This window comes from Caretta caretta, chromosome 1 (assembly GCF_965140235.1).
Source record: "Caretta caretta isolate rCarCar2 chromosome 1, rCarCar1.hap1, whole genome shotgun sequence".
Lineage (NCBI taxonomy): Eukaryota > Metazoa > Chordata > Testudines > Cheloniidae > Caretta > Caretta caretta.
In genome coordinates this window covers 81,785,642-81,812,680 of record NC_134206.1, presented here as the reverse complement: position 1 = coordinate 81,812,680, position 27,039 = coordinate 81,785,642, and the positions used below count along the sequence as shown (strand labels likewise).

Genomic DNA, 27,039 nt, shown 5'->3' with positions numbered 1-27,039 from the left:
CTTTCTGTCATCTTTCCCTGATGTGAGCTTAAAGGGGCTTGGGCAGAGCAGCTTCACATAGTTCTTTTTTATGTGACTTATTATGATAAGGTTGAATTAAATACTACTAAAATTACCTTTTTTATGTTGGTGGTGGTGTTACCTGGAAAGCAGGAATCTTACAGTTGTTCGAGTTTACAGATGTTTTGTCATGAAAGGTTAGGTTGCAAGGCCAGAGGGGATGCTGGGGAACTTCAGAGGGACTTAACCAAAGTAGATAATTGGGCAACATGGCAGACACAATTCAGTGTTGATAAATGCCAAGTAATGCATGTTGGAGGGGAAGGATCGGTAGTAATAATGCACTTTTACAGAGTTCTAAATAAACTGTATCATCTCAGCTCATTGAAGGATTGCTCAATGTGTAGCTTCAGTTAAAAAAGTAAACAAAATATTAGGATGCATAAGGAGTGAGATGAAGAGTACTATGGAAAATAGAATGCCATTTTGTAAATCCGTAGTATGGCTTTAGTACTGCTGACCCTGTATCCAAAAGGATATTTGAGAATTAGAGGGGGTTCAGAGAAGAACAAAAATTATTACGGTAATGGAAAAACATTTACAAAGAGAGTAGAAAGATTCCTGTTGTTTGTCAGAAAGGAGAGGAGAAAATATGAGAAGAGTCTATAAAATGAATGGTGTGCAGAAGAAAGATTGGGAACTTCTGTTCTTCCTGTCTCAAAACACAAGCACCAAGGGGGTAGACATTCATCACAATGAAAGGTGGTAAATTTAAAACTGATAAAACGAATACTTTTTCACACAGCACTTAAATTGTGAAAAAATTGGAACAGGATGGTTTTTGAGCCTAATAACTTAGTAAGGCTCAGAGGGATTGGATGTTTATGTGGATAATTTTGTAATAGTCCCCTCCAACGTGCATTACTTGGTATTATCAATACTGAATTGTCTGCCATGTTCCCAATTATCTACTTTGGTTAAGTCCCTCTGAAGTTCCCCAGCATCCCCTATGGGCTTGCAACCTAACCTTTCATGACAAAACATCTATAAACTCGAACAACTGTAAAGAGTCCCGCTTTCTAGGCAACTGTGAAGGACAGAAGGAGACAATAAGCTCTGTTTCAGGATGTAAATCAATCCCCCACGTATATCTAGTGTGGGGTGGTGGTGGTTGGGTTTTTTTTTTTGTACATTCCTTTGAAGTATGTGGTGCTGGCCACTTCTGGAAACAGCATATGCAGCTAGATGAATCGTGAATCTGATCCAGTATGGCAATTCCCATGTGAGGGTACAGGGCCTGTTTTCTTTGTAAATTTGGTTGATAGCTTCTGAAGGTGAAGTTGTAAATGCTGCCTACCTTGATTTGTTTACTTGGGAGGGAAGGGATTTGTGATTTTTAATTGTGAATATGACTTTGTCACCTGATCAAAATGGAATGAGGGACAGCTTACCTGTGTGAATGTGTGTTTAAAAAAAAAAAGCTGTTTTAATGTCTTTAAATACTATTTGCAGTTTCTAGAAATACTTCCATAGTAAGGCAGTATTAGAGCAGTGTGAATAAAATTTTCAGAAGTGACTTAGGCACCAGATTTTCAGTTATTTTGATACCTAATGATGCAGTTAGGCATCTAGTGGGGCTTTAAAAAATCACCTACACAGGGTAGGCGCCTAATTTCCATTATAATAATTTGGAATTAGGCCTCTAAGTTGCTTAGGTGCATATCTGCATCATTAGACACCAAAGTGCCTTTGAAAATATGGACCTTTTGGAGCCCAACAACTTGTCTGCAGTGCACCAATTGCTGTGCATTACTTGTGGTGTGGACTGTGTTCCAGTGCAATGAAAGTCCCTGGTTGCAACTTAGTGGACTTTCACTGCTCTATAGCAGTGTCCACATGGTGTGTTACTGTGAAGCAAGCTGGTGTGCTTTAGATTTACTCTAGCTTGCTGCACAGTATCTCTGTGTAGACAAGCCGTATGTTTTGTTGAAAATCTGTAGGATTTAGGAGCCAAAGTGCCTAAATCACTTTTGAAAATGGGACCTAGACTCCTAAGTCACTTAAGTGTTTTTGAAAATGTTACCTTCATTAATAGGTGAATTGCTTTATGATATTTCTTATGTGCGCGCACACACATATATACTGGATTGGCATAGACTATTGAGCTCATTTTTTGTTAATCTGATATAAATGAGGAGAGTTGTTGCAGATGATTTAAAGTCTCATTTTAATAATTACTAGACTTATTTCCTTTGAATAAGAAACTGGGATAAATAGAGAATATTGATAAATATCTTTTATGTTTGTTAAAGAGTCAGAGGGAGGAAAATGGAAACTGGAAGAAAATCTTACACCTAACTTTTTCCACTTTCACAACTCCTCCAGTGCTAAGCTTCTTTTGTCTGAGATTGAGGCCTGGTTTATACTAGAAAACTAGGTCACTATAACTACATTGCTCACAGGTGTGAAAAATTCACACCCTTGAGTGGTGTAGTTAAGCTTACCGAAGTCCCGGTGTAGATAGCATTAGGTCAATGGAAGAATTCTTCTGTTGACCTAGCTATTGCCTCTCCGGGAGGCGGATTACCGGCATTGGTGGGAGAATCCCTCCTGTTGCTGTAGATAATGTCTGTACTGAAGAGCTGTGCCACTGTAGCATTTTAAGTGTAGACAGGCCTCTAGAATACTTGTTTTTAATTCAAATCCAAAATGGTTTTCCAATTGACAGTAAAACTGGTAGTTGAAAACAAGCAGAAATTTATTGTTCTTTTTGTACAAGATACATTAATAAACCTCAGTGAAATCTCTGGTTTTGTTTTCTGAAATCCGATAGGCCAACAAGCAAACCAAATGGTTTTGTATAGGCTTTTATTTGAAATATAGATCTGAATGAAAAAGTCTTTGGAGGTTCCTGTAAACAGATGATGTTGGAGCAAAATTTGCTGTTTCCTAAATTGCTGTGCCCCTTCGTTAGTCTTAATGCAAGGATTTTGTATTCTTTCAGTGATGAAAGTGTAGTTATCAGTGGTTCACAGTCATGCTGGAAGGGCATAACGAGTGGGATCAATTCTGGGTCCAGTTCAGTTCAATATCTTCATCAGTTATTTAGATAATTGCATAGAAAGTACACTTAAAGTTTGCAGATGATACCAAGCTGGGAGGGGTTGCAAGTTCTTTGGAAGATGGAATTAAAATTCAAAATGGTCTGGACAAATTGGAGAAATGGTCTGAAGTAGATAGGGTGAAATTCAATAAGGACAAGTGCAAAGTACTTCATTTAGGAAGGAACAGTCAGCTGCACACATACAAAATGGGAAATGACTTCCTAGAAAGGAGTCTGGGAGTTATAGTGGACCACAAGCTAAATATGAGCGAACAGTATAACACTGTTGCAAAAAAAAAAAAAAAAAAAAAAAAAAAAGTGAACATCATTCTGGGATATATTAGCAGGAGTGTTGTAAGCAAGACATGAGAAGTAATTCTTCCGCTCTACTCCATGCTGATTAGCCCTTAATTGGAGTCCTGTGTGCAGTTCTGGGCGCCACGTTTCAGTAAAGATGTGGACAAATTGGAGAAAGTCCAGAGAAGAGCAACAAAAATGATTTAAAGCTCTAGAAAACATGACCTGTGTGGTAAGATTGAAAAAATAGTCTGGAAAAGACCAGACTGAGAGGGGACATAAGTTTTCAAGTACATAACAGGTTGTTACAGGGAGGAGGGAGAAAAAATGTTGTTCTTAACCTCTGAGGATAGGAGAAAAAGCAATGGGCTTAATTTGCAGCAAGGGAGGTTTAGGTTGGACATTGACAGGAAGTTTTTCCTAGAGTGGGTAAGCACTGGAATAAATTGCCTCGGGAGGTTGTGGAATCTCCATCATTGGGGATTTTTAAGAGCAGGTTAGAAAAACACTTGTTGGGAATGGTCTAGATAATACTTACTGCTGCCATGAGTGCAGGGGACTTGACTAGATGACCTCTCGAGGTCCCTTCCAGTCCTGTGATTCTATGAGATGCAAACGTGTGTCTGAAACAACAGAGGGTAGGAGAATGGATATCAAGAGAGTAGATACTACCTGTGGTATTGGGACTAACAGTCAGGTTGGCGATACTAGTAGTAGAGTAACTGTACTTAGTCGGGTGAGGAATCTTGGTGTAGCCAAGCAGAAACAACTAAGATGTCTTTACACCAATGCAAGGAGCCTGGGTAACAAAATGGATGAACAAGAACTCCTGGGTCAGGAAGTGAAACTAGATTTAGACATAACAGAAATATGGTGGAATAGTAGTTATGACTGGAGGGTATGTTCTGGTCAGAAAAGATAGAAATACAGGTAAAAGTGGTGGAGTAGCATTGTATATTAACGATAAAGTAGGCGATCCAGAAATTTAGAAGTGATTGGATAAAGTGGGCAATCTATTTGGGTGAAAATCACTTTGGTGAAGAAAGGTGTAAAAGAGGCTTCACTGGGGTAAAGACCCCTATGATCTGATATGGATAGAGACTTCTTTAATATTTTCAGTGAGATATTCATACAATTCCCAGTAGTATTTATGGGAGACTTTAATTTCCCAGATATAGATTGGAGGACAAGTGCTACTAATAATGGTAGGACCCAGATATTCCTGGATGTGATAGCAGACAGATTTTTTTTCGCCAGGTACTCACTGAACCAAGAAGAGGTGATGCCATTTTAGGTTTTGTATTGGTAAGTATCAAGGGACTCATAGAAGAACTAGTTCTAGAGGACAACCTTGGTTCAAGTGATCATGAGTTAATTTACTTGAAACTAAATGGAAGGATATTTTAAAAAAAGGTCTGCAACTAGGATTCTTGATTTCAAAAGGGCAAACTTTAAAACATTGAGGGAAGTTGTTAGGGAAGTGGACTGGACTGAAGAACTCACGCAGCTGAATGTGGAGGAGGCTTGGAATTATTTAAATCAGAGTTGTAGAAACTATCTGAAGCTGCATCTGAAGCAAGGGGAAAAAATGTATAGGGAAGGGTTGCAGACCAAACTGCATGAACAAGCATCTCAAACAGGATAAGAGAAAGCAGAAAGCTTACGAGGAATGTAAGAAGGGATCAGCAAGGACAGGTGACTGTTGGAGGTCAGAAAGTGTAGGGAAAAGGTGGGACCTACCAAAAGCCAAACAGAGTTGGATCTTGGAAAGGAAATTAATACAATAGTAAGAGTTTCTTTAGACATATAAAGAAAAAGAAAACAAGGGAAGAAGTGAGATTGCTAAGCTCTGAGGATGGGGTGGATATTAAAGATAATCTAGATGTTTCCCAACACATGAATACTTCGCCTCAGTTTTAAATAAGGGTATAATATGGCTCTAATAATAGTGGCAGGGTGGCTAATGGAAATGAGGATATGGAAGTAGAAATTACTACGTTCTAGGTGGAAGTCAAACTGAGACAGCTTGGGACCAAATGGGGACCCCAGATCATTTCAATCAAGAATATTAAAGGAACTGGCACAAGAAATTGCAAGTCCAATAGCGTGGATTTTTAATGAATCTGTAAACTTGGGAGTTGTACCCTGTGACTGGGAAATTGCTTATATAATGCCTGTTTTTAGGAAAGGGAAAAGAAGTGATCCCATTAGTTTGACCTCAATTGTATACAAAGTCTTGGAACAAATTTTGAAAGAGAAAGTAGTTAAGTACATAAAGGTAAACAGTAATTGGGATAAAATACAGCATGGTTTTAAAAGAGGTAGATTGTGCCAGACCAATCCGATCTCTTTCTTTGAGAAATTAACTAGTTTTTTTTTTTTTTTTAGACAAAGGAAATGCAGTAGATCTAACGTAGGTGGTTTTCAGTAACGCACTCCCCATGGGACATTATTAGTTAAATTGGAGAAGATAGGGATTAATATGGGACTGGGAAGCTGGATAAAGAACTGGTTAAAGGGCACACTATAATGGGTCATACAGAAAAGTGAAATGTCAGGCTGGAAGAAGGTTACTAGTGGAGTTCCTCAGGGATCGGTCTTGGGACCAATCTTCATTAACATTTTTATTAATGACCTTGGCGCATAACATGGGGGTGTGCTAATAATTTGTAGATGATACAAAGTTGGGAGGTATTGCCAATACAGAGGAGGACCAGAATATCATACAAGATTTGTGTGACATTGAAAACTGGAGTAATAAACATGGGATGAAATTTAATAGTGCAAAGTGCAAGGTCATGCAACGAGAATTTTTGCTATACGCTGGGGACATCTCAGTTAGAAGCAACTGAGTAGAAGGAAGACCTAAGTGTATTGATCAATCACAGGATGACTCTGAGCTACCAGTGTGATGCAGCTGTGAAAAATGCAGTCCTGGCATGCATCAGGTGAGGTATTTCCAGTAGAGACTGGAAAATGTTATTACTATACAAGGTACTGGCCAGACCTCATCTAGAATACTGGGTGCAATTCTGATCTCTCATGTTTTAAGAACAATGAATATAAACTGGAACAGGTACAGAGAAGAGCTACTCAGATGATCAGAGGTGTGAAAAAGTACCTTATGAGAGGAAACTTAAGGAGTTTCATCTTGTTCAGCATAACCAAATGGAGGCTGAAGGTAGATATGATTGCTCTCTTTAAATACATTAGAGGGATAAACACCAGGGAGAGAGAGGAGTTATTTAAAGATGCTGATATGCTCTGGCTCTAACTGCAGATGTAGAGCGCTGGGAGTTAAACCAGCCTTCGGAGACCGCAGTAGGGAAAACTCTGCCGTGTGTTTACACTGTCAACTGGAAGCGCACTGGTGTGGCCATATTAGTAGCTTTTGCAGTGCCACAAAGAGCAGTGCATTGTGGCAGCTATCCCAGCGTGCAAGTGACTGCAACATGCTTATCAAGTGGGGGTGGAGTGTGACAGGGAATGTGTTGTGTTTATGTGGGAGGAGAGACGATGTGTTTTGGGGTGCAGAGAGTGTGTCAGCATACTATCTTGTAAGTTCAGACAGCAGCAGGACCTCCCCCCCCGCCGCCTCTCTCTCTCACACACCGCACTCCACGGTAATGGAATCCTTTGTCCTGGAGCAGATAAGCATGTTGGCTGTCAGAAACAGAGCTTTGAAAGGGGATATCCGCATTCCTGCAGATTTCAAAACAATGAGAAGAATGGCCACTTCAGGGGATTATGGGATGTTTCCAGAGGCCAGTCACAGTGCAGTAATGCAAGACCTCGTTCACACTGATGCCCGGGCGTTTCAGCTGGGGCGCAGCAAGCTTTATGCTTCTCGTGGAGGTGGATTACTAGGAGCGCTCCAGCTGCAGAGTCCAGGCGCTCTACATGCCTTGCCAGTGTGGATGCATCCAGGGCTAGGATGCATGGGGCTACTTTTAATGCACTCTAACTTGCAAGTGTAGCCAAGCCCTAAGTTGAGGGTCAGTGTTGGCACAAGAACAAATAGGCCATCAATAAGTTTAGGCTTGAAATTCTAACCATCAGAGGAGTGAAGTTCTGGAACAGCCTCCCAAGGAGACCACTGGGGGCAAATATTCTAACTGGGTTTCAAGTCTGAGCTTGATAAGTTTATGGAGAGGGATGGTATCAGGAGAGTGCGTACAATAGCACGTAGTCCACCTGTGACTGCTAGGAGCAAATATCCTACGGCCAAAGATGGGATATTAGATCAGGAGGGCTCTGAGTTACTACACTGAGTTCTTTCCCACTTGTGTGTCTGATGTGTCTTGCTGATATGCTCTGGGTCTTACTGATTTCTGCACTGGGGGCCAGGAAGGAATTTCCCCCCAGGTCCGATTGGCAGAGACCCTGGATATTTTTCGCCTTCCTCTTCTACATGTGACACCTAGTGACAGAGGATGTGGGAAAAGATAATGTACTCAGTGCTTTTTTTGCCTGTGTTGTCACGAACAAGGTCAGCTCCCAGACTACTGCACTAGGCAGCACACTCTGGGGAGGAGGTGACCAGCCCTCTGTGGAGAAAGAAGTGGTTCGGGACTATTTAGAAAAGGTGGATGAGCACAAGTTCATGGGGCCGGATGCGCTGCGTCTGAGGGTCCTAAAGGAGTTGGCAGATGGGATTGCAGAGCCATTGGCCATTATCTTTGAAACTCATGGCAATTGGGGGAGGTCCCGGATAACTGGAAGAAGGCTAATGTAGTGCTCATCTTTTTTAAAAAAAAAAAAAAAAAAAAAAAAGGAAGGAGGAGGAGGATCCGGGGAACTACACGCCAGTCAACCTCACCTCAGTCCGTGGAAAAATCATGGAGCAGGTCCTCAAGGAATCAATTTTGAAGCACTTAGAGGAGAGGAAAGTGATCAGGAACAGTCAGCATTGATTCACCAAGGGAAAGTCATGCCTGACTAACCTAATTGCCTTCTATGATGAGATAACTGGCTCTGTGGATAAGGGGAAAGCAGTGGACGTGTTATTCCTTGACTTTAGCAAAGCTTTTGATATGTTATTCTTGCCAGTATTCTTGCCAGCAAGTTAAAGAAGTATGGGCTGGATGAATGGACTATAAGGTGGAGAGAAAGCTGGCTAGATCATCGGGCTCAACGGGTAGTGATCAATGGCTTCATGTCTACTTGGCAGTCGGTATCAAGCAGAGTTTCCCCAGGGTCAGTCCTGGGGCTGGTTTTGTTCAATATCTTCATTAACGATCCGGAGGATGGCGTGGTTTGCACCCTCAGCAAGTTTGCAGATGACACTAAACTGGGAGGAGAGGTAGATACACTGGAGGGTAGGGATACGATAAAGTGGGACCTAGACAAATTAGAGGATTGGGCCAAAAGAAATCTGATGAGGTCCAACAAGGACAAGTGCAGAGTCCTGCACTTAGGATGGAAGAATCCTATGCACGGCTACAGACTGAGGACTGTATTCGGCATTGGTGAGGCCTCATCTGGAGTACTGTGTCCAGTTTTGGGTCCCACACTACAAGAAGGATGTAGAAAAATTGAAAAGAGTCCTGTGGAGGGCAACAAAAATGATTAGGGGTCTGGAACACATGACTTATGAGGAGAGGCTGAGGGAACTGGGATTATTTAGTCTTCAGAAGAGAAGAATGAGGGGGGATTGGATAGCTGCTTTCAACTACCTGAAAGGGGGTTCTAAAGAGGATGGATCTAGACTGTTCTCATGGTAGCAGATGACAGAACAAGGAGCAATGGTTTCAAGTTGCAGTGCGGGAGGTTTAGGTTGGATATTAGGAAAACCTTTTTCACTAGGGGGGTGATGAATCACTGGAGTGAGTTACCTAGGGAGGTGGTGGAATCTCCTTCCTTAGAGGTTTTTAAGGTCAGGCTTGACAGAGCCCTGGCTGGGATGATTTAGTTGGGAATTGGTCCTGCTTTGAGCAGGGGGTTGGACTAGATGACCTCCTGAGGTCCCTTCCAACCCTGATATTCTGTGATTCAATGTGGAATGGGTCACTTACTGGTTTAAATTAGAGTAAATGGTGGATTCTTTGTAACGTGAAGTCTTTTAAATCAAGATTTGAGCACTTCAGTAACTCAGTCAGAGGTTGTGGGTCTATTACAGGAGGTGGGTGGGTGAGAGACTGACTTGTAGTGTGCAGGGGTCAGACTAGATCGTCATGATGGTCCCATGTGGCCTTAAAGTCCATGAGTCTGAGACCTTGTACTGTCCCTCCAGAAAACAAGTCGTAGGTAGAAGACCTTCCTTGTGAAGGAGATGGATTATTCATCAAGAAAACTGAAGTGTTAGAGAAGATGAAGAATTCAGGGTCTACAGCACTCTGTCTTTCAACCTGCTGGAAGAAGGACCTCTGTGGTACTCTTTTAAGATACGGTGGGAAGTTCAGTCTACCATGTTGGTCGTCTTATTCTTGGAGTGCACTGCTGTTGAGGAGCTGGTGGTCATGGTCAGTGTTCCCCCTAATTTTTCCCTCCCATGTGCGGAATGAATTTTGTTATGTGCACCAATATGGAGATGCTGTGAAACACACCAGTTCCGGCGAAGCTAGGCAGGACCGGGGGAGGGGCTCTTCTCCCTGGCTGCGGCAGTTCCGGCTGGTCTGAGCTGGGCCGCGGGAGGGGCACCTCTCCCCAGTTGCAGCAGTTCTGAAGGGGTCTGGGCTGGGCGAGCTGTGCAGCCCTAAATAGCCTGCTGCGTTGCCGTGCAGCTTACAGGGAGCCTAGGTCATGGTACATATAGGTACTAATGAGATAGGGAAGGGCAGGAGACAGGTCTTGAAAGGCCAAATGTAGGCTGTTAAGTGAGAGATTGGGATTTCCATGGTACCAGAATCTGAAATGCTTCCTGTTCCATGTTCAGGTACAGCCAGACAGGCAGAACTGCAGGGTGTCAATGTATGGATGAGACCATGGTGTTGGGAGGAAGGATTTAAGTTTATTAGGAACTGGGGAACTTTCTGGGAAAGGAAGAGCCTATACTGGAAGGATGGGCTCCACCTAAACAAAAATGCTGGCATGTAAAATTGAAAAGGTCATAGAGGAGTTTTAAACCAACGGCTGGTGGAAAGCCAACAGGTGCTCCCTTAGGGGAGGATTTATTAACAGGGATACTCTGTCTTAGTAAAGAGGAGAGAATAGAAGCACAGGTAGGAACTGAAGAGAAGCAATCAAGTGAAAGAGCCCCATCAGTTGCATCACATGAAGGCAGACTACTACATATTTACAAATTTTGTAAGTGCTCATATACAAATGCAAGAAGTCTAAATACCAAGATGAACAAACTTTTGAGTATTAAATGAGGCTATTGATATAACAGGCATCACAGAAACTTGGTGGAACAATGATAATGATTGGACACGGGTAATACCAGGGTACAAAATATATAGGAATGACAAAGTAGGTCATGCTGTTGGGGGGTAGCATTATATGTGAAACAAAACATAAAATCAAATCTAATGAAAATCTTAATCAAACTGTACCCTAGAATCTCTATGGATAGAAATTCCGTGCTTGAATAATAAGAGTATAGCAGTAGGAGCATACTACTGACTACCTGACTAGGATGGTGAAATGTTCAGGAAGATTGGAGAGGCTACAAACACAGCAGCGAACCCAATAATAATGGGGGATTTCAACTACAATAGAACCTCAAAGTTATGAAAGCCAGAGTTATGAAGTGACTGGTCAACCACATATTTCATTTTGAACCGGAAGTACACAATCAGGCAGCAGCACAAGCACACATGCACGCAAGTACAGTACTGTTACATATAAATTACTACTAAAAAGAAAAAAGTTAAAAAAAAATTTGACAAGGCAAGGAAACTATTTTTGTTTGCTTCATTTAAATTAAAATGGTTAAAAGCAGCATTTTTCTTCATAGTAAAGTTTTAAGTCAATGTTCAGTTGTAAACTTTTGAAAGGACAACCATAATGTTTTGTTCAAAGTTATGAACAACCTCCATTTCTGAGGTTTTTGTAACTCTGAGGTTCTACCGTATCCTTGTATACGGGATCGACGTTACCTCAGGATGGGATGCAGAAATAAAACTTCTAGACACTTAGGCTGTGTCTACACTGTCATTCAGGCGTGTGAAGCCCCCCTTCCCCCCCCCCCCCCCGAGCGACAAAAGTTTTAGCGCTGAAAAGCTGAGAGCTCTTCCCCAGCGATAAAGCATGTCTACACTGCCCACGTCACAGTGCGGTCGCGCTGTAATGTGGGCAGTGTAGACATACCCTTAGTGACTAGCTATTCCAGGATGCAGTCCTGGAACACACAATGGGAGACAATTTTTGACTTAGTCCTAAAGCACAGGATCTGGTCCAACAAGTGAATATAGCTGAACTGCTCAGTAATAGCAACCATAATGTAATTAAATTTAACATCCTTGTATGGGGAAAATTGCCAAAGATATCCACCATAGTAGCATTTAATTTCAAAAAGGGGAATGACACAAAAATGAGAGAGCTAGTTAAATGTAAATTAAAAGGAACAGTTACAAAAGTGAAATTCCTGTGAGTATTCGCAAGCTGCATAGAAACTATTTTAAAACACCACTTATACCCCAAATTATAAAAAAACAAAAAAACAAAAAACAAACAAAAAATACAGTAAGAGGACTAACAAATGCCACCATGGCTGAACAACAATGTAGGAGAGGGCAGTTAGAGTCAAAAAGACATCCCTTAAAAATTGGAAGTCAAATCTTGTTGAGGATAATAGAAAGGAGCCTTAACTCTGGCAAGTCAAGTGTAAAAGTATAATTAGGCAGGCCAAAAACAAATTTGAAGAGCAACTAGCAAAAGACACAAAAACTAACAGCAATTTTTAAGTACGTCAGAGGCAGGAAGCCTGACAAGCTATCAGTGAGGCCACTGAATGATTGAGGTGCTAAAGGAGCACTCAAGGAAGACAAGGCTGTTGTGGAGAAGCTATGTGAATACTTTGCATCAGTCTTCTCTGCAGAGGATGTGAGGGAGATTCCCGCACCTGAGCCATTATTTTTAGGTGACAGTTCTGAGGAACTGTCCCAGGTTGAATTGTTAATAGAGGAATTTTGGAACACATTGATAAATTGAACATTAATAAGTCAGCAGGCCCAGATGGTATTCACACAAGAGTTCTGAAGGAACAATATATGAAATTGCAGAACTATTAACTGTGATATGCAAGCTATTGCTTAAATCTGCCTCTGTACCAGATGACTGGAGGGAAGCTAATGAAACGTCAATTTTAAAAAAAGGGTCCAGAGGCAATCCTGGCAATTACAAGTTGGTAAACCTAAATTCAATACCAGGCAAATTGGTTGAAACTATAATAAAGAATGTAATTATCAGACACACAAATACAGCATGTTGGGGAAGAGCCAGCACAGTTTTTTTTAATGGATACCTGACCAGTCTATTAGAATTATTTGAGGGTGTCAACAAGCATGTGGATAAATGTGATTTCATGGATATAGCGTACTTGTATTTTTAGAAAGCACTTGGCAAGGTCCCCTACCAAAGGTTCTTAGCAAAGCAAGCAGTCATAAGATAAGAGGAAGGGTTCTCTCACAGATCAATAATTGTTTGAAAGATAGGAAACAAAGGGTGGAGGAATAAATGGTCAGTTTTCACAATGGAGAGAGGATCTGTACTGGAACCAGTCCTGTTCAATATATTCATAAATGATCTGGAAAAAGGGATAATCAGTGAGGTGGCAAAATTTGCAGGTGATACAGAATTACTCAAAACAGTTAAGTCCAAAGCAGATGTGAAGAGTTACTAAGGGGTCTCACACAACTGGGCGAGTGGGTAACAAAATGGCAGATGAAATTCAGTGTTGATAGGTGCAAAGTAATGCATATTGGAAAACATAAACCCAATAATACATACAAAATGATGGGGGCCATATTAATTAGCTGTTACCAGTCAAGAAAGAGCTCTTGTGGTCATTGTGAGTAGTTCTCTGAAAACATCTGCTCAGGGTGTGGTGGTATTCAAAAAAGCTAACAATGTAAGGAACGATGTGAGCACTGTGATTGGCACTGCAATGAGGTGATTACACCCTTTGAGCTCCGACAGCAGCCTTAACCCCTCAGTGTGAACGTGCAGAGTCAATCTGAAAGAACTCCAGTTATAAGTAACCTTCATTTTCTGTGTCACTGTAAACTTATGCTGTCACAGGCTTTCCAATAGAAGCTATTACAGGTGCTAAAACCAAATTGGGCCTCTGCCATTCATGTGGTTGGTAACCAGGGGGTCTGCAGCCCAGAAAGCCAGTCTAAGTATGGTTGAACTGCATGACTCCACGCAGAGTGAGGTGCAGGAAGCCAGGCCAGTCACACAAGGGATGCATTTGAGAGGAAATAAAGAAGTCCAAGGTACAGTTTGTCCTGTAGCCACGACACTATCTAAAAGTTGAAAACAATCAGCTTTGTTCAGGGGTTTTTAAATATTAAATATCTAATTATGTAGACACACATTCTAGTCTGAAACCATTCATATTGGAATAACCGCATCTGTTTCATATTCAAAATTATACTTTGAGAATTTGGTTTGATTATTTCTGTCTATGGACTGCCATGATCTTCTATATTTACATGGTAGAGTTTGTGTGTTAAGCTAAAGAGAAATTCATACCATTATGTAAATATTTTTATGGCTGAACTGATCAAAGCATCCTGATAATGGGTCTTGTGTTAAAAATGTGTGTTGTACTTTTTTAGATAATTGAAGTTGGACTATGTGAAGTTTTTGAATTGATCAAGGAGACAAGATTTTCCCATCCATCACTGTGTCTCAGGAGTCTTCAAGCTCTGCTTAATGTGCTTCAGGGCCAGCAGCCAGAAGGCCTCCAATCAGAGCCTCCTGAAGTTTTAGGTAATATTTCATTCTTTTGCTTGAGCTTATGTTTGGCACCCCCCCCCCCCCAAAAAAAAAGAAAAAAGAAAAGATGGTCATTAGCTGTGAATGAGAAGAGGATGGTGTTTTCATCTATTTTAATAGATTATTTATACAAGGGATTCGTAGGGTTTGTATTCGGTTCTCTGTTATAAGCTGATACATTTAATTGTTGTGGGGCCTTGACTCCCTCAAGGGAATTGGACACTCTTACCCTTTATCTTTGTAAAAGAGACACCTCATTCTGTGCTTTTATGACATTCAATTCTGTGGTTATTGGTACAGTGTAGTGATAAAGAAACCAGAAAGTCCAACTGGTTGAGGTTCTTTTTGGTTTTACTAATCCTATAAGACATTGGTCTCGGAGAAAACAAGGCAATGTTGTGGAAGGCCACTATTCTATACTACTAGTGCATGCTAAAAAATTGTATATTTATCTATTGTATAAAAGTTGAATAATACACAGAGAAATGTCACGTTTTGTTTGTTGTCACTCTTGCACAATGGTATTGTTGCATATAAATGTAATGTCAGCATTTTGATTCTTTGGTTTTTGGTGGTACTGAAAACAGGTTGGTCTACCTCTTAACAGCTCTGCATATGAAAAGTAGTGAAAGAAGTGCATGCAGTGGAATTAATTACACTGTGGAAATGATCATAGAAAAAGTCTTCACCATAGTAATAGAGTAAGAAACTCACGCTGTCCATGCTTGTACTTGAACATGTATTGTTCTAAAACCTGTTCAGATTCCTTGGCTATTGATACCACTGTACATTCCCAGGCTAGAAGACTAGCTTCGGTATTCACTTGCAGGGATAACCAATACAACTGGTACATATGTTTGCACAAAACTTCTAATTATGGTGAGGTGTACTGTATGAAAAATTGCTAGAAGTTGGATTTGATATCCAGTTGTATATCAAACTACACATTGCTGCTTTGTAATACTGCAGCTGACATAAAAAAGAAGAAACACTAAAGAGGAAGATTTTGTCCGTGTTGTTCAACAGCCAAACAGGAAAAAGAAATGCACGTGATCACAAGTGTGTTTTTATTTTCAAGACACAGTTTACAAAAAAAGTAGGACTGTCAAGCGATTAAAAAAATTCATCACGATTAGTCGCACGTTAAACAATAATAGATATCCTTTATTTAAATATTTTTGGATGTTTTCTACATTTTTCAAATATATTGATTTTAATTACAGCACAGAATACAAAGTGTACAATGCTCACTTTATATTTATTTTTGATTACAAGTATTTGCACTGTAAAAAAGAAATAGTGTATTTTTCAGTTCACCTAATACAGGTACTGTAGTGCGATCTCTTATAAATCTACTTTATAAATGAAGAATTATGTTCCAAAAAAACTGTTTCATTTTTGAATGGAGTGTAAAATTGTAGAGCCTGCAAGTCCACTCAGTCCTACTTGTTCAGACAATCCCTCAGACAAACAAGTTTGTTTCATTTGCAGGAGATAATGTTGCCTGCTTCTTGTTTACCATGTCACCTAAAGTGAGAACAGGCGTTCTCATGGCACTGTTGTAGCCAGCGTTGCAAGATATTTACATGCCAAATGCACTAAAGATTCATATGTCCCTTCATGCTTCAACCACCCTTCCAGGAGACGTGTCCATGCTGATGACGGGTTCTGCTCAATAACAGTCCAAAGCAGTGAGGACCAACACATGTTCATTTTCATTATCTGGGTCAGATGCCACCAGCAGAAGGTTGATTTTCTTTTTTGGTGGGTCGGGTTCTGAAGTTTCCGCATCGGAGAGTTGCTCTTTTAAGACTTCTGAAAGCATGCTCCACACCTTGTCCCTCTCAGATTTTGGAAGGCACTTCAGATTCTTAAACCTTATGTCAAGTGCTGTAGCTATCTTTAGAAATGTCACATTGGTACCTTCTTTGTGTTTTGTGAAATCTGCTGTGAAAATGTTCTTAGAACGAACAACATGTGCTGTGGGTCATCATCTGAGACTGCTATAACATGAAATATATGGCAAAATGTGGGTAAAACAGAGCAGGGGACATACAATTCTCCCCCAAGGAGTTCAGTCTCAAATTTAATTAACGCATTATTTTTTTAACGAGCGTCGTCAGCATGGAAGCATGTCCTCTGGAATGGTGGCCGAAGCATGAAGGGGCATACGAATGTTTAGCATATCTGGCACGTAAATACCTTGCAGTGCCATCTACAAAAGTGCCCTGCAAATGCCTGTTCTCACTTCCTGGTGACACTGTAAATAAGGAGAGGGCAGCTTTATCTCCTATAAATGTAAACAAAGTTGTTTGTCTTAGTGATTGGCTGAACAAGAAGTAGGAGGGAGTGGACTTGTAGGCTCTGAAGTTTTACATTGTTTTGTTTTTGAGGGAAGTTATGTAACAAAAAAAAATCTACATTTTTTAAGTCGCATTTTCACGACAGATTGCACTACAGTACTTGTATGAGGTGAATTGAAAAATACTATTTCTTTTGTTTATCATTTTTACAGTGCAAATATTTGTAATAAAAAATAATATACACTTTGATTTCAATTACAACACAAAAAGAAAAGGAGTACTTGTGGCATCTTAGAGACTAACAGATTTATTTGAGCATAAGCTTTCGTGAGCTACAGCTCACTTCATCGGATGCATTCACAAAAGCTTATGCTCAAATAAATTTGTTAGTCTCTAAGGTGCCACAAATACTCCTTTTCTTTTTGCGAACACAGACTAACACAGCTGCCACTCTGAAACCTGTAATTACAACACAGAATACAATATATATAAAAATGTGTAAAAAACATCCAAAATATTTAATAGTTCAATTGGTATTCCATTTGTTAACAGTGCTATTCAAATTGCGATTAATTGAGATACATTTTTTAAAATCGTGATTAATTTTTTTGAGTTAATCGCATGATTTAACTGCGATTAATTGACAGCTCTAAAAAAAAGCTAATTTTTGTCATGCCTTCACAGAGACAACATTTTAAAGGTTGGGTAATTAAATCTGGTATCTGTTCGGACCATACACATCATCTCACTATAGAGGCAAACTAAATAGGTAATAAGAGGGCTCTGTGGAATGGGGACTGTATTAGTTCATGTTCCACTACTTGATTAAAAAAAAATAATGGAGAATTCCCGAGAGCAGTCTTTTCTCAGCTGAGCAGAATACAAAGGCCCACATTTTCTTTTTCAGTCACAAATCCATCCGAAAAAGCTATGGGTGAATTGTAACCCTGGCTAATTGATCTTCTGTAGGCCTTTGCTTCTTTTTCCCTGTTGTCCAGAATACGAAGGCAAATCAGGCAAGAAAAGGAATTGCTAATACTAGTGACTAATCCCTCCTGGAGTAGAATGTAGGTTTTTAGACCTACTGGAATTACTCTTTCATTTTCCTTTTCATCTGCTCACAAGGAAACATCTATTATTTCGAAGGCCCCTGGTTTGTCCATATTCTGGAACCTTGTGTCTTGGCTGTTGAATGGTGAGAACTATGCAGGAAAGACTCTCTTCTCAAACGGAAACATTCCATTTTTCAACAAAGTCATCCAGTAACTCAGACTTTTCCAGGGCTTGAAATAAATTCAACGGAGGATGCCACTCTAGAGGAATTGAGCTCATTTCAAGCAAGGATTACACGGATTATTGATTTATTCATAGACCAGTGTTCTTATTCATCTTTTAAAGCAAGCACACTTCACAAACATATTTTTGTAATTTCATCTGTTACAAGGTGAATAAACCCACGAATTCTCAGAAAATTAAAAAAAAAAATATCTAAAGTGAAGGCTTGAAAATGCAATTTGGTATTGAATATTCTTACTAAGACCTCCTTTGAATCTCTGTCAGCCTGCAGGGTTTGAAGTGAGAGCCTTGTCTATGGAGTCTCAAAACTTCACCTTTTCATCAGCGAAGTGATGTTTTTGCTTAGCTCAAGCATTTATCTACACACACCTGCTCTCCCTGACCACGGGAAATAGTCCTCAGAACATTCCACACAGATTTTGTACATCTGAGAGAAAAAACAATGGTACGTGTTGGATATCTATGAAGCAATTGGAAGCTACTTCATCCGATAGTCATTTAGGAGAACCAGGTCTCTGTTAAATTTACATGTTAACAGCAGTTGGACAAATAATCAAAACTTCAGTTATTAGATGGAAGACATGTATCAAAGAAGCCTAGAAATGTAGGCTTTAACCCTATAGACTAAGTCACTGCACTCCAGACTAACATCTGATTCATGAACTGAAAAATCCAGAAATTACATTGTGGGTATGTGATCATCTGCACAGATTCTCAAGATGCTGCAGATAAGATACATAAATCCTAGCAGATTCTGCCTTTTATAGAAGTGTGCTCCATGTTGTGGTGTTTCACAAATCTTACAGAAATCAGACTTTTCTTTGGTACATGATCTTGGAAGGCTCTCACTTGAGATTCCACTATTGTGAAAATCCCATTGTATCAATGGTACGCCTGAATAGGATGGGGAATGAAAGAAATTTGTCAGATTTTTTTTTATATCCAGACTCACTATTCAACTCTTCATTTAATTGACTTGTTTTAGTTGCATTTAATCTTCCAGTCTCTCATCTGTTGTTGGATATACCAGGCATAATTAATCTAATATTTAATACTGTTAATGAATACTCTTTGGGCTTGTCTACACGGCCGGGCAATGTGCATTAGAAGGGTGTGAATTCTAAAGTGCACCAAATTGTTGCGCACTAATGGGCCTGGGTAGAACCAGTTAGTGAGTGCTAAAAGTTTCCAAGTGTACAGTTATGTAGTGGGGACAAAACTGGTACACTAATGATAGATTTGCTCTGAATTTTATTGATTACATCAGAATTTTGTGTTCCTCTGCCTAGTTATGGTCAAATAGAAGAAAATGTTTTTGTCTGTGCCATAGCATCATCTGTTAAGTATGCCTAACATAGGTACTTGTATGGTCCCTATCATGGTTACAGGGTTAGTTGCATCATTCTTCACATTGTGGTCTTTCTGAATGCACCTCTTAGGTGGCAAAGCTCATTCCTTTACCTATCCTGGTTTCGAATGACTTATTTCTCCTACTTTTTGGGTTACAGTATCAATCATCCTCGTTCTGTAGGTCCATCTGTGTTGAACAATACTGTATGTTGATCAGAGAGCCTTTTTTCAACAAAAATATTTTAGCAGTAGGAGTAAAGCTTCTAGAGAAAAAAGACTTTAAAATTACAGTCTAAATGCATGTCTGTCTTAACTAAAAGTCCTCCTGGTGGTAACCTTAACAGGCTTAACTTCTTCAGACGCTCCCGGGGGTCCTTATGTCTTTGTATGGTTCCCCTGAACAACTGCCACTCATCTTTGAGAGAAGGTCCCTTTTTAACCATGTTCTTTTGTTCTTCTGTATTCCCAGTCTTTGACCCTGTTACATATGCAGTTGGGCGTCTCCTCCTGGCAGTCCCCGAGACTTGTGAGAGGACCCAGCAGCTGTTCTCTGCATGTTTAAACTCCATGATCTCAGTGCACTGCAGCACTACTTCCTCCCTTGGCCTCTTTGGCACATTACCTGGGTACTTGCTTTGTCTGCCACCCCTTCACTGAAATGGACACTTAAGCCCACCTGCATTAGGCAGCCAGTGCTGACCCTCAAGATACCTCAGTATCCTAAATACACCCCTTGTGGAACTCAGCCTGGAAGCTCACATCCTTGGTAATCATTTAACTTCCTCAGGTGGCATGTGGTAGTGAAGCATATAACAGAGAGACACTTCACATGGAGTCTAAAAATGTTGTTTGCTCTTTCACTTAACAGATAAAACACGAGAACAGATCATTTAGAAAATAATGAACACCCTAAATGCAGTGCCTCTCACTAGCTCTCCTTCAGAGTTCAGGGTTCAGGAAGGGACTTCGGCATATTGGATTGCTTTTCCCTCAGAGTCTTTCTGTCTGGCATGCCTTCTCTATTCTTGGCTGGTGCGTGCCCTTCCTTTCTCCTGCCCAGTGGTTCCTGTGTCTTGCTCCAAGCTTTACATATTTATATGCCCCCTGTCCAACAAGTGGCTTTCTTTGTTCTGCCTTTTGGTATATTTCCACTGCTTCAGAACTCCCCCTTCAGTCAGACAAGAGGATGTCTCTTCCCCCAGCAAACTCCCTTAATCTGCTGGCTAGTCATTTAAAAGTTAAGTACTCTTCATGTCCTCAGTCTGGTGTGTACCTGGTGCAGGTCTTGCCCACAATTGTGGATACACATACCAGGGCTTTCCATGATACAACAGTATCATGAAAACTTCAGAATAACTTCATAATATGAACCAAAGTTCATTGTTGCACAGAGAGGGGGCCCTGAGTTATCACTGATCCTCCTGATCAAAGCCAGTTCCAGAGGCTAGCTGGAGATAGAGCTAGAGTCCTCAGAGACAGTGGTTCTAACACTGTCCATTAACTCTCTCCCGTGTTTGAGGGGTGGCTTATCTTAGGCCATTTTTTCCTTCCGGACTTTTTTTTTCTTCAGACAGATGCTTATTGAGTTAAACCAATCAAGTCTTACAGAAAGCACCCCAATTACCAGACCGACATATAGTATTAATAAATTATTACAAATTTAAATCTCTCATTCTCCATCAGTGACCTATCTGAACACCGTAATGCATTTATCTTGACGATACCTTGTTTGGTAGAGCAGCTTTATCTCCATTTTACAGATGAAGAACTGAGGCACAGAGAGACTAAGGTCTCTGTGACCCAAGGTTATACAGGAATTGTGTTGCAGAGCTGGGAATTGAACCCGGGTCTTAAGTGCCTTGCTGGCACCCTAGCCATTGAACCATCCTTCCTGTCATAGATCAATGGAACTATTGGGCAGTTTTTATTAGAGACGAGTGAATAATATTTTTTCGGTTCAGTGGCTGAAATGAAAAACCTTGAAAAAAATATTTTTGTTTTGAATCAAAACTGACCTTTTTTCCCCCCCTCACAAAAACAAAAACTGAAAAATTTAATTTGGGTCAAATGAAATGCTTTGAATGTATACTTGAAACATTATTTTTGAAACAAAACGTTGATTCAAAACATTTTGGACACAGTTATACAATAGATTGTATGTTGCTTTTGGGAATGGTCATTATTGATGGTTCTATATGGTGTGCAAACACATATAATCACATGTTCTTTTCCCCCAAAAGGTTGCCATCTAAAATTATTTTACAGATAAAATTGATCTTATTTAGGCTGCTTTCATGACTACTTTGAGAAATAGGGTCAGAGTTAGAAGGGAGGAACACAAAGCTTATACAGATGGTTTATTTAATTTTGTCAGGGATTTGTATGTGCTTGAATAGTTGTGGCAAACCATTTGTGAGATGGACCAATATATTTCATGCTTGGTTAAAGCAAGTAGAGAGATCTTGGGCCTATGACTGACTGACTGAAGAATAAGTCATACTTATCTAAGCCATGGTTAGATCTTTGCTTGGGAGACCTTCATTAACAGCTTTACCCAATGTTTGTCAAGAAAATTGAGATGAGGCAACCTAGTTACGTTTGGATTCCACAGATTACTTTGATCGTTATTAGTCTGGAAAGAAGAATAGAGAAGGAGCTATACATGGTAAATATTGGTCACTTCTTTATTTCATCTTTGGAAGGCACTCAGGTACTGTGGTGAAGAGCGTGGTATAAGAACTTGAATGAATTCAGATCTGCGTATGGAAAAGACTGATAAAGGTGGTGGTTATCCACCTGTGCATGAATTGCAGTGTGTCTAGATGGATTCTGTTTTTCATCAACTTTTTGTGCCTTTTGATTACAAGATATTTTTACTCTTTTGAAAGTGTGAAGAGTGCCCTTCAGTGAATTTCAAGATGTTTTTGGCTTCAATAAAGGTTGATCTTGATTTCTGGCTCCTTTACTTCAAACCCTGATTCTCTAATCTCATTGGTTTTGACTGTCATGACTGTAACTCAGTCTAGATAAAGTTATTATTAGAAAATATTTCTATTATAGTGCCAAAGGCTTAGGACCTACTGTGCAGGTGCTGAACAAACACCAAAAATAGACATTTCCTGGTCTGAAGGGATTACAATCTAAAAACATAGACAAAGAGTAGGGGATGTGGATACAACATACAAGCAAATTATTATTGTGAAGAATTGACACAGCTTTTTAATGCATTTTATAATTTTTTAAAATTGGGGTTACAGGTGGGGAGGAAGGGAAGAAGAAAAGGAAAGAGGAGATACAGTTATAACTTGCCTCCTGTCTAGCCATGATCTTCAGGCTAGGTTTTTAGTAGGTATTATGGCAGAGGTGAATATTAAGGAGGGTGTGAAGGAGGATAAGGTAGTGGCTGTTCAGATTCCATCATGGAGTTTTCTCCCTGTGCATAAGGGGCAGCATGGGAGTAAGCATGAAGATGTTTGAGAGAAGCTGACGGGTGGAAAGAGCTGCTAGAGCAGGGGTGGGCAAATTTTTTGGCCCAAGGGCCACATTGGGGTGTGAAACTATATGGAGGGCCGGGTAGGGAAGGCTGTGCCCTCCAAATAGCCTGGCTCCCGCCCCCTCCCCCTTTCCACCCCCTGACTGACTGTCCCCCTCAGAACCTCCGACCCATCCAACCACCCCTGCTCCTTGTCGCCTGATTGCCCTCTGGCCCCTATCCCCCCCCCCCCCGCAACAGGCTCCCGGGGACTCCCACGCCCTATCCAACCACCCCTCTTCCCCGACCCCTGACCTCCCCAGAACCTCCACCCCATCCAACTGCTCCCTGTCCCCTGACTGCCCCCCGGGACCCCCTACCCAACTCTTCCACTGCTGCACCCGCACCATGCAGCTCAGAGCAGCAGGAACTTGCAGCCCCACTGCCCGTGCTCAGGGGCACTGTCTTCCCAGAGAATCTCGTCTTGGATCATGGCCTGCATCCGCTAGTGTTATGAGCTGGCAAAGGTGCCTATTATGAGTATCGTGACGGCTCACTCGACTAGAGCGCAGCAACCTTCCTGGCATAAGTGCTGAACCAAGAAATCTGTCTAGCTGCTACCTGGTCATCTGTCCACACATTTGCATCGCATTATGCACTTACCCAGCAAGCTCGAGATGACACAGCCTTTGGCAGAGTCGTGCTGCAAGACTGATCTGCGAGCCCACCTCCGAGGATACTGCTTGTGAGTCACCTAGAATGGAATCGACGTTAGCAAGCACTTGAAGAAAAAACTTTACTTACTTTTTCGTAACTGTAATTCTCCCAGGTGTGTTGCTCATGTCCATTCCATTACTTGCCCTCCTACTCCTCTGTCAGAATTGCTGGGAAGAAGGAACTGAGAGGGGCATTGGGTCAGCAGTGCCTGACATACTGCCGCATGAGCACGACGCTGTAGAGGGCACCACAGCTGACCCTACGGGTACTGCTAAGGCAAAAATCTCTGACTCTGCACGTGGGCGCGGACAGACCTAGAATGGAATGGACATGAGCAACATGTCTTAAGAAGAACAGTTATGAAAGGTAGGTAACCATTTTTTCCAGTCCTCTGAAAGGGAGAACTATTTGTTGGGTTGTGGGAGGCAGAGATAGCAAAGAGGTTTATATATTACTTAGTGCCAGACATATGTATGTAATTAGATTAAGCTACCTGAAGTCAGAGTTAAGTCTGTGCATTGAAGTGTCATTGTGAGGAATTAATGTGTACATAATGTGTAAATGTTATAACTGAAAAGGATTTGAACGTGACAGAGGTTTTGGTATTAAATTTGGGTGACAAGGCATGTGAGATGAAGCTTGTGTGTGTGTTGGTTTAATCAGGTAATTTTTAATTAATTTGATATGAAATGCAGATGAGCAAACAATTTTTAGTTAAATAACTTTATATAGGATAAAAACTCAGAATTTGCAGGGGCGTGATGCGTATATTGTATCTTTTTTAAATTTTAAGTTAACTGATTTTACTTCATTGGAAAACTGTTTAGTATGATTTGGTGATTTGTTATACCTATGTAATTGTTATATTTTATTCACAGAGTCTCTCTTCCAGCTTCTTCTGGAAATAACTGTTCGTAGCACTGCAGTGAATGATAGTACTGGACAATCCTTGACAGCACTTTCCTGCGCTTGCCTGTTCAGTTTGGTAGCTGCCTGGGGAGAAACAGGAAGAACACTGCAGGCAGTCTCTGCTATTCTCACCAATAATGGCAGTCATGCTTGTCAGACTATTCAGGTGTTGTACTAAACCTGTTCTACATGTAGAATTTTGGTTGGTCATATGCATGAGTTCTGGAAACATTCTAATACAGAAATTAGGGCTGTCAAGCAATTAAAAATATTAATTGCAATTAATCGTGCTATTAAAAAAATTATTCACGGGTAAGTAGAGTTTTAATCGCACTGTTAAACAATAATAGAATACCAATTAAAATTTATTATAAATATTTTTGGATGTTTTCTACGTTTTCAAATATATTGATTTCAATTACAACACAGAATACAAAGTGTACAGTGGTCACTTTATATTTATTTTTGTTTACAAGTATTTGCACTGTAAAAAAAATAGTATTTTTCAGTTCACCTAATACAAGTACTGTAGTGCAATCTCTTTATTCAGAAAGTTGACCTTACAAATGTAGAATTATGTAAAAATAAAACTGCATTCAAAAATAAAACGGTGTAAAATTTTAGAGCCCACAAGTCCTTTCAGTCTTACTTCTTGTTCAGCCAATCGCTCAAACAAACAAGTTTGTTTACATTTGCAGGAGAAAATGTTGCCCGCTTCTTGTTTACAGTGTCACCTGAGAGTGAGAACCGATATTTGCATAGCACTGTTGTAGCTGGCATCGCAAGATATTTACATGCCAGATGTGCTGAAGATTCATATGTCCCTTCATGCTTCAACCACCATTCTAGAGGACATGCGTCCATTCTGACAACGGGTTCTGCTCTGTGAAAATCCAAAGCAGTGCAGACCAACACATGTTTATTTTTATTATCTGAGTCAGATGCAACCAGCAGGTTGATTTTCTTTTTTGGTGGTTCAGGTTTTGTAGTTTCTGCATCGGAGTGTTGTCCTTTTAAGACTTCTGAAAGCATGCTCCACACTGCGTCCCTCTCAGATTTTGGAAGGCACTTCAGGTTCTTAAACCTTATGTCAAGTGCTGTAGCTATCTTTAGAAATGTCACATTGGTACCTTCTTTGTTTTGTGAAATGTGCAGTGAAAGTGTTCTTAAAATGAACAACATGTGCTGGGGCATCATCCGAGACTGCTATAACATGAAATATATGGCAGAATTAGGGTAAAACAGAGCAGGGGACATACAATTCTCCCCCAAGGAGTTCAGTCTCAAATTTAATTAACGCATTATTTTTTTAACGAGCGTCATCAGCATGGAAGCATGTCCTCTGGAATGGTGGCCGAAGCATGAAGGGGCACACGAATGTTTAGCATATCTGGCATGTAAATACCTTGCAGTGCCGTCTACAAAAGTACCCTGCAAATAAATGCCTGTTCTCACTTCCTGGTGACACTGTAAATAAGGAGAGGGCAGCTTTATCTCCTATAAATGTAAACAAAGTTGTTTGTCTTAGTGATTGGCTGAACAAGAAGTAGGAGGGAGTGGACTTGTAGGCTCTGAAGTTTTACATTGTTTTGTTTTTGAGGGAAGTTATGTAACAAAAAAAAATTTACAATTTTTAAGTCGCATTTTCACGACAGATTGCACTACAGTACTTGTATGAGGTGAATTGAGAAATACTATCTTTTGTTTATCATTTTTACAGTGAAAATATTTGTAATGTACACTTCGATTTCAATTACAACACAGATTACAATATATATGAAAATGCAGAAAAACATCCAAAATGTTTAATAAATTTCAATTGGCATTCTGTTTAACAGTGCAATTAAAACTGCTATTAATCGCGAATAATTTTTTTTGAGTTAATTGCATGAGTTAACTTTGATTAATTGATAGCCCCAACAGAAATACTTTCAAATTTACTGGCTTCATTCACTCTTGAAATCAGTTTTGAGATAGAGAAGAGGAGATCCATTTTGGATTGCCATGCATATTATGGAATGAATCAGTTGGAGTTTGTAGGAAGTAAATCTTACCTCTTTTCATGTATTTCTCATTAGTAAGAATGAAAGCATAAATTAAGGCTTACATTTTAGTAAAACAGCTTTTTCAGAGATGCAGTGTAGTTGTAGCTGTGTTGGTCCAAGGATATTAGGGAGGGAAGGTAGGTGAGGTAATATCTCTTATTGGACCAACTTGTGTCTCTCACCAACTGAAGTTGTTACAATAAAATATATTACCTCACCCACATCGTGTCTCTAACTTTTTCAGAGCCGGGATTAGTGACTAAAGCTTTATTTTCACCTCTGTATGTTGCTTAAGTTGTAATGTTTTATACCATCTCTTCGGGTTTTCTTTACCATTTAGGTGCCAACTATCTTAAACTCTCTTCAGCGGAGTGTTCAGGCAGTTCTGGTGGGCAAAATCCAAATCCAGGACTGGTTCAGTAATGGGATAAAGAAAGCAGCCCTGATGCACAAATGGCCATTGAAAGAAATTTCTGTAGATGAAGATGATCATTGTCTACTTCAGAATGATGGTTTCTTCCTGTACCTTTTATGCAAAGATGGACTTTACAAAATCGGCTCTGGCTACAGTGGGACAGTGAGGGTAATGTGACTCCTGAAAACTCATGATATCAGTTGTAAAAATTTTAATTTAAATGACATTTTATGATGTCTTGCTTGACT

At 40.2% G+C, this 27,039-nt stretch overlaps 1 protein-coding gene across 15 annotated transcripts in view; it reads left to right on the top strand.

Annotated features, from left to right (window-relative positions):
- Positions 1-27,039, top strand: part of MYCBP2 (MYC binding protein 2) — a 420,373-nt gene that overhangs the window by 34,963 nt on the left and 358,371 nt on the right. For all 15 annotated transcript variants that reach the window (XM_048852688.2, XM_048852718.2, XM_075129126.1 and 12 more), the window contains exons 4-6: positions 14,125-14,278; positions 24,301-24,497; positions 26,717-26,959. In XM_048852688.2, the coding sequence (XP_048708645.1) occupies positions 14,125-14,278; positions 24,301-24,497; positions 26,717-26,959 (594 nt within the window). The remainder of the gene's footprint in view (positions 1-14,124; positions 14,279-24,300; positions 24,498-26,716; positions 26,960-27,039) is intronic.